This window comes from Hippocampus guttulatus, chromosome 5, assembly GCF_054856545.1.
Source record: "Hippocampus guttulatus isolate MCC_2025c chromosome 5, RoL_Hgut_1.0, whole genome shotgun sequence".
NCBI classification, from domain to species: domain Eukaryota; kingdom Metazoa; phylum Chordata; class Actinopteri; order Syngnathiformes; family Syngnathidae; genus Hippocampus; species Hippocampus guttulatus.
The window spans coordinates 15,758,822-15,773,673 of NC_141265.1; the positions used below are offsets into that span (position 1 = coordinate 15,758,822).

At 41.8% G+C, this 14,852-nt stretch overlaps 1 protein-coding gene across 1 annotated transcript in view; it reads right to left on the reverse strand.

The window, feature by feature from the left end:
- The window catches only part of ipo11 (importin 11), an 80,030-nt gene that overhangs the window by 46,103 nt on the left and 19,075 nt on the right, over positions 1-14,852 (reverse strand). Inside the window, exons 8-15 of the mRNA XM_086111944.1 lie at positions 12,122-12,170; positions 9,692-9,762; positions 9,403-9,595; positions 8,369-8,521; positions 7,879-7,922; positions 6,964-7,054; positions 4,422-4,469; positions 2,480-2,585 (exon numbers count right to left, since the gene is read on the reverse strand). Of these exons, the coding sequence (XP_085968070.1) occupies positions 2,480-2,585; positions 4,422-4,469; positions 6,964-7,054; positions 7,879-7,922; positions 8,369-8,521; positions 9,403-9,595; positions 9,692-9,762; positions 12,122-12,170 (755 nt within the window). The remainder of the gene's footprint in view (positions 1-2,479; positions 2,586-4,421; positions 4,470-6,963; positions 7,055-7,878; positions 7,923-8,368; positions 8,522-9,402; positions 9,596-9,691; positions 9,763-12,121; positions 12,171-14,852) is intronic.

Sequence of the window (14,852 nt, forward strand, 5' to 3'; positions counted from 1 at the left end):
TCGCATCTTTCTCTGACAAAGCAAGTGCTTTTCCCCTTATTTTTTTTAAATAAATGCTTGACACGTGTGTGTGTGTGTGGGGGGGGGGGGTCTGAATGTTAATGGGATGTGGTCACTTCATTACAAAAAAAATACAAAAGATGAAAATATTAAAACCAAAATTGGTGTACCATTTTTGGGCATTTGACTCTGGACTTTGTCCTGCATCTAAAAGCAATGCTTCTACGAAAGGTAAGTGACTACAACTTTTATGCAAAGGACAAGTTTAGAAAGCTGCCAGAAAAGCTACTTTGAAAGAGACTTTTTGTTTGTTCAGAAATACTGCCAAGTAGATGACTTATATCGACAATGGTGAAATGCATTTCCCACTGTAATCACAGTCTCAAAGTTTGTTTGATAGAATGTATCTAAATATAACGCGAATGTCAAGTGGATTCTTTTTATCTTCATAATTAAAGCACCACAGCCACAGTTCTTTGTGAGGTTCTCCAACACAGTGTCTGAAGACATTGTTCCTACCAACATATGTCAGAGGATCTAACTAACGCACACCACTGGGAAACATGCAGCCCAGCCTCTGCATGTACAAAGCATGCACAGAGCTATGCATGCACGAGAGAAAAAAAAACACGTCAGTAATTGCTACAGGGGGAAAACGAATAACAATCAGCCAAAAAAAAAATCACTTTAATATTCATGAAGTTTCTACATCAGTCTTGCAGTCTCTTCAAACAACTCAAGGAGCATGTACAACCTAGAACAAGAAAAATTCAGCAGGTCCATGATTATTTCTAACCCTGACTAAAAGGAACTGGTGGTGAGCTACTATTTTGCATGTGCCTTATATGAATAAGGACAACAACTTAATTTTGTGACACAAAGTGAAATTACAACAACACACCCCACAAGTCCTCTCACATTCAATGAGCCATTAATTTTTCTAATGCGTGCGTAAAATCCTGTCCTGTCCCACTCCCAGTGAACACGACTCTCATCCCATCATGCTCCTGCCCAGCATGACTTGAAAAAATAACATTTGTAAGTTATTTTTGTTTTTGAAGACTGCATATTTTATACATGCACGAAGCATAACATATTTTGTATAAAGATAGTGTGATGTACACTTTTTGTTCCTATTTAAAATGCCACGCACTTTTGGCTAGATAAGATACATACCTTCAAGCATATGTTATATTTATGTAAGAACAAACTATGACGAAACATGAATGTTCCCCCACAGAAAGAAACGTACTGCTCATATCTGATATGATGAAAATGACAATGGGAATGTTTTTTTGTGATCAAAACAACAGCAGAATAAACAAACATTAAATCCTTGGAGTCGGCAGCCACGTTGGCAAAACAAAGTAAAATGGACTGAAGCGCCGGAGCAACAGTGTCACAGTGACATCAGAGCGCCGGCTCGCTGACGTGCAGAGCCGCCTGAGTGGCTGATCTTTGGAGCGCTGCCGGGTTGGTACTTTGATTGCCCTGGCATTTGTGCCTGCAGACCGCTCCTTTGTTCTTCATATCACTCACAGCAGCCGCTCTCCCACTTTCTCATCACTTTTTAAATGTGTTCATCTCTCGGCTCGCTGCCTGAGTCTGCAGACGATATGAGAGCGTGATGAGGCTGCACTGCCGCCTCAACTGCTGTGTCACTAGACCGGGAGCAAATGAGTGGACACAGGCGGCAGTGGCTAATGCAGCCGACACATATCGGCTGGGTACTAATGAGGCATTTGGCATATACTGACTGTGCTGATTATTCGACTCAATAACGTAACAGAAGTCAATAGGCAATTAGCTGGAGTCACTCTGATAGGAATGTGAAATATGAAAACTCGTAAGCATTGCTGATGTTTGAAAAACAACATATACCAAATTAAAGAGCAAATTTATATCACAGTGGAAGCAAAACCAACCTTTGAATGGGCATCAAAATGCCAGGTACACTGACAAACGTAACAGTGGAACCTCCAACGTCAAACATAATCCATAACGTGACGCAAGTTGTTCTAATGTCAAATCAAAATCCTCCCATAGGAAATAAACAAATCCCATTGTCCCAGGCTCAAAATGTCACAGTCATCAAACCTTTATTAACTTAGAGGCAATGTTGTAATTAAGATTTTAATATTCCTGTCACCTAAAATGTAAAAAAAAAAAAAAAAAATGCATCATACACCTTAAAATCAACCAACACAATGTACGACGACACACCCTTTGAAGTGGGCCTGAATGATATAACATTATTCTATCAATATCTATTCAAGATATTAATGTGACAAGACCAACAATATTAACAATTTTTTTTTTCTTTTGGTGGGGGGGGGGTCCAAACTCCAACTTTCAGTCATATTTAAGGAAGATTTCTATTTATACACCCCCCCCCCCAGAAAAAAATCAAAAGACTTTTTTTAAACAAATTATTGGCCCGTGTTTGATAAATGGCTTTGAAGCAAAAACGCAATGTCACCTGTGATGGCTGACTTGCAGCTCCCCGAGAAGCTGATTCTTGAACCACTGGTCAAAGTCCACATTGTCATACAGCTGGTCGGCAACCAATCCCACTGCGTTGAACACTGCAAGCAGTGCAAGAAAAAAGCCATAAAACGAAGTTGACAAATCAATATTCTATCATCAAGAATCCGAACGGAAACAAGTTAGTACATTTTTGTACAGCATTCGACGGTGATGTGAAATAATATTTTCATCTCTTCATCTCAAACTGCTTCAAACAACAAAGCGTGTGACGGAAAAGTGGTTAGGACTGCACGACTCTCCGTGTTTTATGTTGTGTTTATTATTTTACTTTACGTTAACTGTTTTGTTAAGCGCTTTGTTACAGCTGCCGCTGTTGTGAAAGCGCTATATAAATCAGCATGTATTGTATTGTATTGTAATATTTGCCCCTGATTTCTGGGTTCTATGCATACTTCTCACATACAAAGTTCATCGAACCAATTTCAGTATCACACAGAGACTACCCAAGGAAACACAAAATGCAGTTAAACAAGAGTTATAATTACAGCAACGGAACGATTGTCTGATGCAGCTATATCGCCCAAGCTCTTAAGGAAACTGTAAAATCATGCAGTCAAGTGAAGCACTTAGGATGTCGATGACTGCAGGGCTTCCGCGACTGTGGAAGCGGGAAGCCAAGATAATGTCCTCCAAAGTACAGGGCAGCAGGACAGTAGTGTGCACATATGCCTCACAGGGGGAAAAAAATATTGAAAATGAAAAAAAAATGTGATCAAGCGGCTTGTCCAGCATGGGCAGCTCCATGGCTCTTGGTCACATTTGCTCTCATTCGTTCTGACTAACAGATGCGCGAGTACAAGGAGTCAGACAAGACAGATGGGCTGAAGGTGCTGAAGCAAGTGCTTGGATTCTTATCAACGGAACACTGCCAGAGGTTGACTATTCAGGACAGGTAAATGGAACTGTTGGAAACTCTGCTCATGGTACGTTGAGTTCGACTAACTTCTTCTCAGCAATTAAAGGGATTACAGACACAGTAAATAAACATCTAATTCTTTGTTGGGAAGTCAATTTCGGATCTTTTCATGCTGACATGTATACGGGTGCCTGTCTCTTGTGTTTGAAAAAGCTGGTCCCTTTCACATAGTCTTGCAAAAGCCAGCCTTTTCCTACCTTTTCCCATGTTGCTGTACTGTAGTTGCAACAGCACAAAATGGAGGGTCAGAGTTGCAAGAACATGTGGTCATAATAGCATTCGGGCTGGCTGATATCAACCAGCCCAAATCGTAAAAAAAAGAAAAATTGAGTTTGATAATCCCATTTCAATTGAGTTCACCTTATCTTATAGAAAAAAGCAAATGGCAGTGACATTCAAAACAAATGACCCCCCCCCCCACTCTTGGAATTTGCTTTATTTCTCCTAGTAGACACTAAATAATCTTCAATCCTCCCTCAAAGTGCACTCAATAGAGAGTTAAAGTTGCTGGCTGGGGTTTGAAACACACTGGATGATACCTTTGATTTATTCATTCACACATATATTTTAATAGCCTGTGTGATTAGCAATAGAGCCTGGTCCAAAACAGCAAGCTCAGGTTATTATTAACTGTTGAGTACCAACAACCCTGCCGTATCATGAATGTCAGATCCTAAAGAGTACTGTTAAAATGGTTATTATTTACTCATCACACATTTTTCTCTTCAACGGGGTTGACGTTCAGAGTTGTAATTATCTACAACAGTGCACACTGTGTACAGCTTCATGATCAAGTTGTGTTTTTATCAAGACTGCCAGGAGATGACTGATGTCTCAACACTCGACGTATCCACTTGGGAGTCAATTTGATTCACTTTTGGATGCCGTTAAATCATCCCTTGAAGTCCAAACACTGTGACGATGTAGAAAGAACAAATGAAAAAGAGGTTTAACTCACCCGCATCCTTCATTAACAACTGAACAGAATCTTCCACGTTGGTTGGGCCTGCAATAAAACAAAATATTTTCATTTATGAGGAAACTATTGTGGAGCCCTGCTGTTCACCACGGATTAGGACCGAGCCCGATTGTAAATACAGAATTTCAGAAAATAATTGACACTCCTCTGAAAGTGTTTAAAATTGCTTATTTTAATCGTTTAAACCAGGGATAGGCAATTTAAGTGATGAAGAGGTGCCACAATTTTTCATCAGCCCAACTGAGGAGCTGCATACTAAAAAAAGAAATGCATGGCAAAAATGGCATTTTAAATAGGAACAAAAAGTGTACATCACACTATCTTTATACAAAATATGTTATGCTTAGTGCATGTATAAAATATGCAGTCTTCAAAAACAAAAAAAAACATACGAATTTTATTTTTTCAAGTCATGCTGGGCAGGAGCATGATGGGATGAGAGTCGTGTTCACTGGGAGTGGGACAGGACAGGATTTTACGCACACACACACGCACGCGCACGCACGCTCATACAAACTCATTATCCCTTTTGTTACAGCTCATTTGCTCAGGTGTAAACACGATAATTGGAATCTGAGTTGCATCTGGTGAGAAATGCGCTCTGGATATAAATGTTATCCAGTGCTGATCTGACAGACCTGTTTGGTATCTCTGAAGTGCATTAACAGTCATTTTAAATGGATCAAGTAGGCATGAGAGCTTTTCATTCCAGTATGTGTTTGCATTTCCTAACAAAGGAAAAAGAAGACGGTAGAACCTATACGACTCATAAGGGAAGCAAAAGACAAAGGCCCTCATTTGCTCAGAAACATTCTGTTAATCTGACCTTTGCAGACTTTCATCACAAAGGAGAGAAAGTGCTGAAATGGGGAAATGGGGGGGGGGGGGGGTGTTGCTTTGTATGTGTTGCACATTAATAATAATAATAATAATAATAGATTTTATTTATAAGCGCCTTTCAAGACACCCAAGGACACTTTACAATAACAAATAACACAAAACAATACGGGTTGAGCAGCGGCAGCCAAAACGCGCCAGCGTTCACTCAACCCGAAAGTCAGAAAGAAACAAGGGAGGGAGAGGGGGAGACATTAAGAAGTGCAGTACTGTTTTTATTTTAGTTCCTTATTTTGAAAAAAACAACAATATTAAATATGTTTTTTTCCTCATGTTTTTTTAGACTGCGGGGTGGAAGTAGAAGCTTTTTTGACTTTTTTTTAAAAGTCAAACTTGCGTATAGGGGCTTCATCGTGGCATGGCTGCATTAGAGTGATTCGTTATTGCGGGTGACGACTCAGTGGGACATTTCAGTCACCGAAGGCTTTAAGTGGATATGTTATTGCGGCTCACATGTTCTTATACTGTATGTAGGCACAAGAAATATGCTCGCCAAATAGCGCCTATTTTTTCAGGATTAGTGGCATTTGATTGACATTTGAGCGGATCGTCGAGAGAGGAGTGAATTGGCTTGATATTGCACCATTTTGAAAACTCTTTTGAAAGACTTGATTTTGTTTATGATTAAAATTTAGCAGGGTTGTGGCGACCACTCCTCTCTGTGGAGTGTCAAAATTAGAAGACATTATTTTCACTCAACAGGGATCATATGAAAAAACACGATTTGAATATTGGCCTCTTGACATAAGAGTTGATGTTTTCAATGGACTATTTACACAGGATGGAGATTTTCAGCCAGTGACCCGTGTTCACCATCAAGTCACATCCTCACCATTTAACCGGTCTGCTTTCTACCTCTATGAGTACTTGTGGTGCACCGAGGTCTCAATCAATAGCCAGTTCCCTTCAACCATAGAATTTTCTAATCTGCTGTCGCTCTTGCTCCGGTGGAATGTATTTCCACTTTGTCACTTGAAGCTGAGAGCAGAATTGAAGAGAGGTCGGAAACAAACCCTCCAAAACCAAAGTGCATGTGCAATGGCACTGTTAATTCAGAAACACAACCAAAAACAATGGCAACACAAATAAGCCTGTCCCCATCAGGAGCACAAAGGCATATGCGTGAATGTGACCGAGTCCTGGAGACTTGAGTGGTTTTAATAATAGTCTGTCACAAGGGAAGTCAAGGATGCTGACAAAGCTATGTTACATATACTGTACCACTAAAGGCAATGTGAAAGAACCTACATGCTCTCTTACTTTATGAAATATTTATATGTTGACAGGGGAACTACATCCAATGTAGGGGACAATAGCGAGAATTCCAAGAACTTTATTTATTATTGTTTCTAAAGCAGGCAAATCCTGCTGAGAAAGGTGCTAATTAGGAACTCGCTAACCCATTTGTCGATTAATTGAAGATTGCTGAGGATTATTGAATTTGTGTGAAAATTGAAGGGCATTTCGCATTTGCTTGACTATGTTCAGTTTCTCCAGATCTTCAACTTTAAAACAGGAATCCATGTACTATCATGTGTCATAACATTGACATGTACTGCACTAAAAATGATAAGGGGAGGTGGGGGGAACCAAGCAATTACTCTTGGAGATGGAATTAACTAACCGTGGAGATTCTGAACCATATCCAGGAGCACAGGAGTCAAGGTCCGGCCGTAGTTGTTGAAGATATCCAAAAACAACACTTCTGTACAGGGCTAAAAGGAAAGAGAGAGAAAAGTGATCATTAGGAACGTATCACAACGTGCATGTGTGCACTCACATTACCAACAAAAAGATCAGCAGGGTGGGTGACACAAACCCAAATCACTGGCAACATTCCCCACAGATTTATTGACGAGTAAGAGTCACTTCTAATCAGTGAGCCGAATTCATGAACACGGAAGGAATAGGTGCACGGTGACACATCCTCCGTAGACCGTCCTCATACAACTGCCCTAACGGCATGCTGATGCAAAGGTCATAGCAGTGCAAAATACGATTGGAACGTAACAATGACTGCCGCTGTCCAAGACGTCATGAATCTCATTGTCTGATTGCATTATCTGTAACATAAATGCCCCAATCTGCTGTTATGTTTTGTTATGCCGCTGATGTGAAAATTTTGTAAGATCTCCGTATAAAAAAAAGTTTAACCGACTGTACTGTATAAGGTTGTCACACTACATTGCAAACCAACAGAATGCAAGTAGTTTCCCGCTGAGATTAAATAGCAATGTTGGCTTAATCAACATTCCTATCTTTTTTTAAAAATGGTATTAACACTATTTATTTCTTTTCTTTCACGACTTTACTTTATTTGTTATATGTGGCCAGACCAGCCCTCCCACTGGGTGCTGCGACTAATGCGGGAAAAGGTTGTGTTTACTCGACTGAGTGTGCTACTTTGCGACCAGGAAACCTTACCCGGAGTTAATATGATCAGGGAGTCGGGTTAATGGAGGACAAAGGGGATATATTAAAGTAGACAAAACAAAATGGACAGTTATCTGTATCTGAAAATCAAAAGGTTTTTACTTACCCTCAAACTGTACTTCCACGAGTCGCCTCCTGTTTCCTCAACAGCTGCAGACGAGATGGTGAGAGGGAGTCAGATGGTGCTCAATGACATGTAGAAGCCTTCATTTGGAAAGTTTTTCCTGAACCAATCCACTCCTCCATTTGAGCTCAAATCTAATAACAGTCATGCTACACAGCTTAAAACGGCTTCCATAAAGATGCGACAGAGGTTTAACAAAATGGTGTTTCCAAATTATTTTAGCTTCAAAGGTACTGGAATGCAATTAATTCATCTTTGTCCAGCATAAAACTGCATGTAATGTTTTCAATGATACAAGTCCTACAATTATAAAGATGTGAGACGCTAGCATGTACTATGTAATAAAAATAACCGGTTAACCCTTGCTGCTCTGAATAGGAACCATAATGTCTGTCAAGTCTGTCAATAATTAGAAATAGAATATTTGTCGCAAGGGAGTTCTGGGAAATCTGGATTGAATTGATCGATTTACCGAAGCTCTCGGGATCCTCTTCCCACATGGCCAGCTCCTCCTTCGTGAGAAGGAAATAATGGGAGACAAGCCGGCGTCCGATCTCTCTCAGCGTGGGGTGTGTGAAGAAAGCCGTCTTGATCTTGTGAGCCTCCAGACTCTCCGGTTTACTGTCTACAATGAAGACAATGAAGCTGTGAAGCTCAAATATTGAAATCCAGTTAGCACATTGCTGTCTTTTGTCCCTGTCAATATTTCCTGAATTACAATTATTACTATTATGGTGGAGCGCAACAATGCAGGAAAAAGTAATTTCCAACACAATTTATTCAGAATACTAAAAACAAACACTGCATTAAAATACGTATAAGGATCAATCAGCCGATAAAGGATGAAGCAATTTCGGTTGTGTTTTCATTTGTGCGACACTGCTTGTGGACCTGTCATACTCGCAGATACACAAGAGACCTCCCGTCTGTCGACATGAGTGACAGGGTGCACTGAAAAAAAAAGTCACATGGCTGCCAATAGCTGAGTCGGTCAGCCAAAGCTCGATCTTCCCTTAGGCTCTTTAACCTTGCGCTTTACAATATTACCCCGTCTGGAAGATGGGAGCGCAAAAGAAAATGTATGTTCAGCTCAGCTTAGTCTGCTTAAACACACACCGATAGACAGCAGTTAAGTCAAGCCCTGATTGTCAGAAGTCTCAAAAGATTACCATGAAGACTCCCACTTTAATTTCTTGCGCAATCCACTGGTTAGCTTGTCGTGAGTTATCAAAAGGTAGGTTGTGTTTTGTTTTAACATGTCACGTTTCATACATTACAAGAGTGGCATTTTTTGCAATCCGTTGATACGAGACTGTTAAAGTGCTAAAACACTTCCTGTGTAGGTCATAAATGTTTTATGATGGTGGCAGTTTGACAACAGAATCAAGGTCGCCACAAAAGGGATAACGATATATTTTTGTCGTACTTCCGTAGTGAACACAGGTGTGGAGACGGTGAGGAGCGGCAGAGGTAATGAAAAATCTCAAACAAACTGATCCCCCTTACCTTCAATGTTATTGGCAGGTTTATAGGCGTCGTTCTTAACAATCATCTTGATGAGGTTCATGCACTGGACGATGAAGCGCTCGAAGGTGACGCCTTCCCCGACTGGCGTGAACACGTAGCTCACTGCGAATTCCAGCGAGCACTGGATGAGTGGTATAAATGCACAGGGATGGCCCTCCAAGAAATCCAACAACTAAAGGACGGGAGAGAAGAACACTATAGTTAGATTTCCCTTTCTTTTTTTAATGAAATACCACTGTCTTCCACCATGATGTGCAACTCAACTCACAACTTTAGTGTAGAGAATGATCGTCTTTTCCAGCTTTTCTCTACAAGTGCTGCCTGTACCAAGTTGTCGACCTAAAAACGACACTACAATCAGAAAATGGTTGGACAACAACAGCTGGGAGTCCTTGTGGAATTATTCGTAGTAAGTGTGCTGTTGCAATGACACGTTTACCAGTGAACGCAGTACTTTGTTTGTCCCCAAAGCAACAGCAATTGGAGGATCGTAATATCATTCCATCAAAATCACCTCCGTAATTTGTGACAGTGCTCTGATTGAGCCCCTCATTGCATTAGCGAGTGCCAATACGGACTGAAGGCATTGGCGGTGTTAAACTGACAGCACAAACCATAAACCATGACAATTACATTTGGTCGAAGAGTCAGCACCGGCATCTCATCTTTCTGTCTGTGACGTTAAATAGCTCCACCGAGCTAATGTCAAAATGAGTGTGAACACAACCCTAACATTGCATTGAGCAAACACTGAATAGCACAACTAATTAGGGCTAGTTTTGGCATGATTGGGATCTCTTTTTAACTTTGGTAGTTTATCGATGTTAATCTGTAAATACAGTTGCAGAAAATTTGCTGGCAAAAGAGAGGCCTTGAAATGGCATTGTGCACTACTGTCACCTGTATTAACTGTTATGTCACATTAAATCAACAATAGAAAAATGGCTTCATCAAAATTGAAGAAAGACATACCTTGGTAGCGGCCTAAAGACGACTATGAATCCTTACGTCTACATACAATTACAATACCAAAAAATACAATTACATACCATGTGCCGTACTACCAAAAGATGTCTATCAGATGTCACCGCCTGATCTTTTCTGAGGGGAAAAATAATTAGTATCCACTTGTGGTATGACCCACATTCTACAGCTAGTAGAGAAAATTCCACGATTGAAGAGAATAGAATAAACTGGTGGTTCAAGGACAAACATCAAAAAGAAACAGAAAACTGTACAACTTGATCGCAAAAAGGGCCCCAAAACAACAGTTTGTGCAGATGACCTTTGACCTACACATACAGTACATTTGACAGTTTATCCAATCCAATCCAATCATGTGGCAAGGAACGGCAAATGCTTTGTTGCTGGCTCAGCCGTGAGATGATAGCACATTCCAACTGCTACAAATCCCAAAACGGGCATGCTCTGTCCCAATGGCCACCGCCAGTGAGAGAGAAATATTGGAACTGAGATTTGTGGTGGATATATTGTTTATTGACTGCTGAATCCTTACGGTGTAAAGATTTGAGTGTTGCAAAGAAGGGGGGGAAGCAGCCATGATGAAAAACAACCCAGAATGAATAAATACAGGCAAGAATAGAGACAAAGAGAAGCTTATTCAAAGCAATGATTCTCTTTCTCCAAAAGCGCAATTCGTTGCTTAGAAACTTGAGGATTTGGAGTTTAGAAAATATAGTGTTGCAGATTTGGCAGTCTTTCGTCATGTTTTTCATTCACTAACTGATAGAGAAATCTACGAACAAAATTGTATCATGTTTAAAGTTCCGGATAATTTGGGCATGTCTAGACATACTCAGCGCAGAGGTGTCGGCCGTTTAGGCGGAGGGCCTTTCCTGAGTAATCACGTTAAAGCAAGGGGGGCGAAGGCTAAATTCAATCACAGAGTGGGAATAAACAAATTGGGAACAAAGAGTCGTTGAATACCAAAAGACAGTTTGGGAACAGCTGTCGCGCCCAGGTGGACATTAGTCATCAGCAAAGTCTGTGACTTGTGTATTCGGGTAAATCAGATCATTACCGGGGGGCGCGGGGTGCAAACATCGGGGGCAGTGTTTTTCTTGTATTTTGCATATGTTACAATAAAATGTCGAACTCGCGGTGGCGGGACTGAGAGTGTGATCGCGGAGCAACTAACCGTCGTTCGCTCTCAGAGATCCGCTCCCGCCGATATTGAAGACAATTTTATTGTAACATATGCAAAATACAAGAAAAACACTGCCCCCGATGTTTGCATGCCGCACCCCGGTCCGGCTCCTCGGTAGTGATTGGTTACCTGTTTTTCCAACTTGAACCACCAGTACATTGGCGCCTTTTCTGGCTGGTCTACATCGAATTAGCATGTTGTAGACTTTGCGGATGGTCAATGTCGTCTGGGCGCGACGGGTGTTCTCAACTCGTCTTTTGTTGCTCAACCGCTGTTCCCGAATTATTCATTCCCCTTTTGTGACCGAGTGTCGCCTTCTCCCCTGTGGTTGTCCACCTGTATTGACGTGCTAATTGTGGACTTCAACAGTCCCCCGGCTTTGTGTGCAGGCATTTGGGGGTGCTGGATACGCACCCAAACGCTTCGATGTGCCCAAATTAAATGAAACTTTAAACATGATACAATTTTGCTCATAGATTCCTCTAACACTAACTGATCGTATCTCAGAGATGCAAGAGACAAAGTACTCACAACATTCCAGGAACTGTTTTAGCCTTTCAAACACTGCATTCAGGAAACCCTAAAAAGGGGAGCAAGAGGAGACGCAAGATTTAATTGCACGCATTTATGCAGTTCAAGCGCTCAGTAATGAAGCAAAGGTACACCTGTCTAACCACTCAGGAGGATAAATAACCATGCTGGCTGCACATAGGATGAAAGGGAATCAATTTTCAGAAGCCTGGTGTAGCCGTGCCGAAACAAATGGAATGATAGATGGTGATGCAGTCTGTTAAGATCTGCATTAGTGTTGAGCAATGAGGTCAACGGTGGTGTCATTAATCACCCACCTTGCGCCCACAGCCCAACCACCGCATCAGCCCTCAAAAAAGAGTGAAGTCGAGAGGGGTTTATGAAAATAAAGGAGGAGATGATGAAAACGACTTCCATGGCATATCATTTGTTGAGCCAGTTGGGTGAAAAGCACTTAACTAATGATCGAATGGAACATATGGGGGATGAGTGATGAGAAAGAGATGGCAACTATATCGATTTTTCATCACAATTAGTTCTGATAGGACAATAGTGACAGACGGTAATAACCGCTTGGGAAGATACACAAGCATAAGAAAAGTAAATGACTTTGAGATTCTTACTATAAACTACAAATGGGAAGCAGAGAAGATATTGAGCAGTGCTGGAAGGCACTGCATTATATAAGCGAAGGAATAATGCAATAAAAGCAATTTGTGAAACTGTTGTAATGTACAAAAGAACATCTTCTCCTCAGAGGAGAGATTTTATTGGTCTGGCAAGTCTGATTTGCAGTTTTGTGATAGTTGACAACATTTAACAATATGGCAGGAGTGCATAAAAGCAGAAGCTTTCTTATGCCTTTCCACTGCGCTGCCCTGCACGACTTGGCTTGGCTTGACCTGCATTAGTTTGGAGCGATTATATTTCCACTTAAAATATCCATCCATCCATCCATTTTCCGAACCGCTTGATCCTCACTAGGGTCGCGGGGGTGCTGGATCCTATCCCAGCCGTCTTCGGGCAGTAGGCGGGGGACACCCTGAATCAGTTGCCAGCCAATCGCAGGGCACACAGAGACGAACAACCATTCACGCCCACACTCACACCTAGGGACAATTTAGAGCGTCCAATCAGCCTGCCATGCATGTTTTTGGAATGTGGGAGGAAACCGGAGCACCCGGAGAAAACCCACGCAGGCCCGGGGAGAACATGCAAACTCCACACAGGGAGGCCGGAGCTGGAATCGAACCCGGTACCTCTGCGCTGTGAAGCCGACGTGCTAACCACTGGACTACCGGGCCGCCCTTCCACTTAAAATAGTTCCACAGAAAACTACATTATTGGAGGAAAACAATGGTCTTCTCTATTGTCAGCATGAGAAATCGGCAATTTTAAGTAAGCATCTGGAATGCGACAGCAAAGTGGACTGTGGAGCAAAATACCCGGAGCATCCAGAGCTAGGGCAAGAGGACGCTAACATTAGCATGTGTGTTGCCATTTGACGTGGAGCCTCAAATATCATAATGATGCTACTATTTCTCAACCACTGAATGACCAGCTGCGGCTGTGTCAATAGCGAGATGAGTAGTTATTGTGGAGTGAAAAAGGGGCATTCGCCTGCACGTACAAATTTAGAGCCAGTGAGGTTTTCAGGAATTATCTGATATTAAAAAAATAAATAAAGACATTATCACAGCAAAATGAGACACATTTGGTGAAAAGCTCTAAGTGGAGCTACCCACTAACAAGCAAAAAATATATATATATATACTGTGTGTGTGTGTGTGTTATATATATATATATATATATATATATATATATATATATATATATATATCGGCTGGATAGCTCAGTTGGTAAGAAGGCATAGGTTTGGCATACGGGAGACGGTGGTTCGAATCCCGCTTGGGGCAAAAATGAGCACATAACACCATCCAGTGTGGGTCCTTGGGCAAGATCCTTCACGCTAATGCATACATATACATAACATACAATGATGAGAGACAATAAAACGAATGACATGCCGGCTCAGACGTCGCCCGGCCAAACAAGTTCTGCGTCAGGTGCTGGGGAACCAGAGCACCTTGATGAAAAATGGGCTACTGGAACAAAGCGGAGATGGGCGAGATGCGATAACATGGCTCTCTTGGAATGCTACTACTCAAGCAACCCTAGTCAGAGGGGTTACATGCAGAGAATGTGGGCTAAATGGTTACTTCGAAACCCACAGTCACGGTTGACCACGAAACAACTAGTAGCTCAGTGTTCCAACATCCACAAATGGCAACTGCTGTCACAACTTGAGATTGATGAGGTACAACGCAGCTTCCATGGTGAAGGGCCCCAGGCTGCCAGATCAGAGGAGGAGGTCATACCAGAGATTGGGAGGCAAGCCCCAATGAATGCAGATGATGAGATTGGGAGGCCAGCCCCAATGAATGAAATGCTGAGCGAGGCAGCAACTGACCTGAAAGCTAAGATCATGGCGAGAATGAAAGCTGGGCAACCTAGAAACCGATTACAACGGCTATGTGAAGTACCACCTGAAAGCCTCATGGGAAGTGTGAATGCAGCACTGAGGGCGATCCCTACCGTAACGATCACAGAAACCAATGAGCTGATATACGCTTCAGCATCAGTGATCCTAGAGATGCTTGGCTATAAGAGCAACCATGGAAGCCATGACATACGTTACCCACCATGGAAAAGACGGTTGGAGGCTAAGATC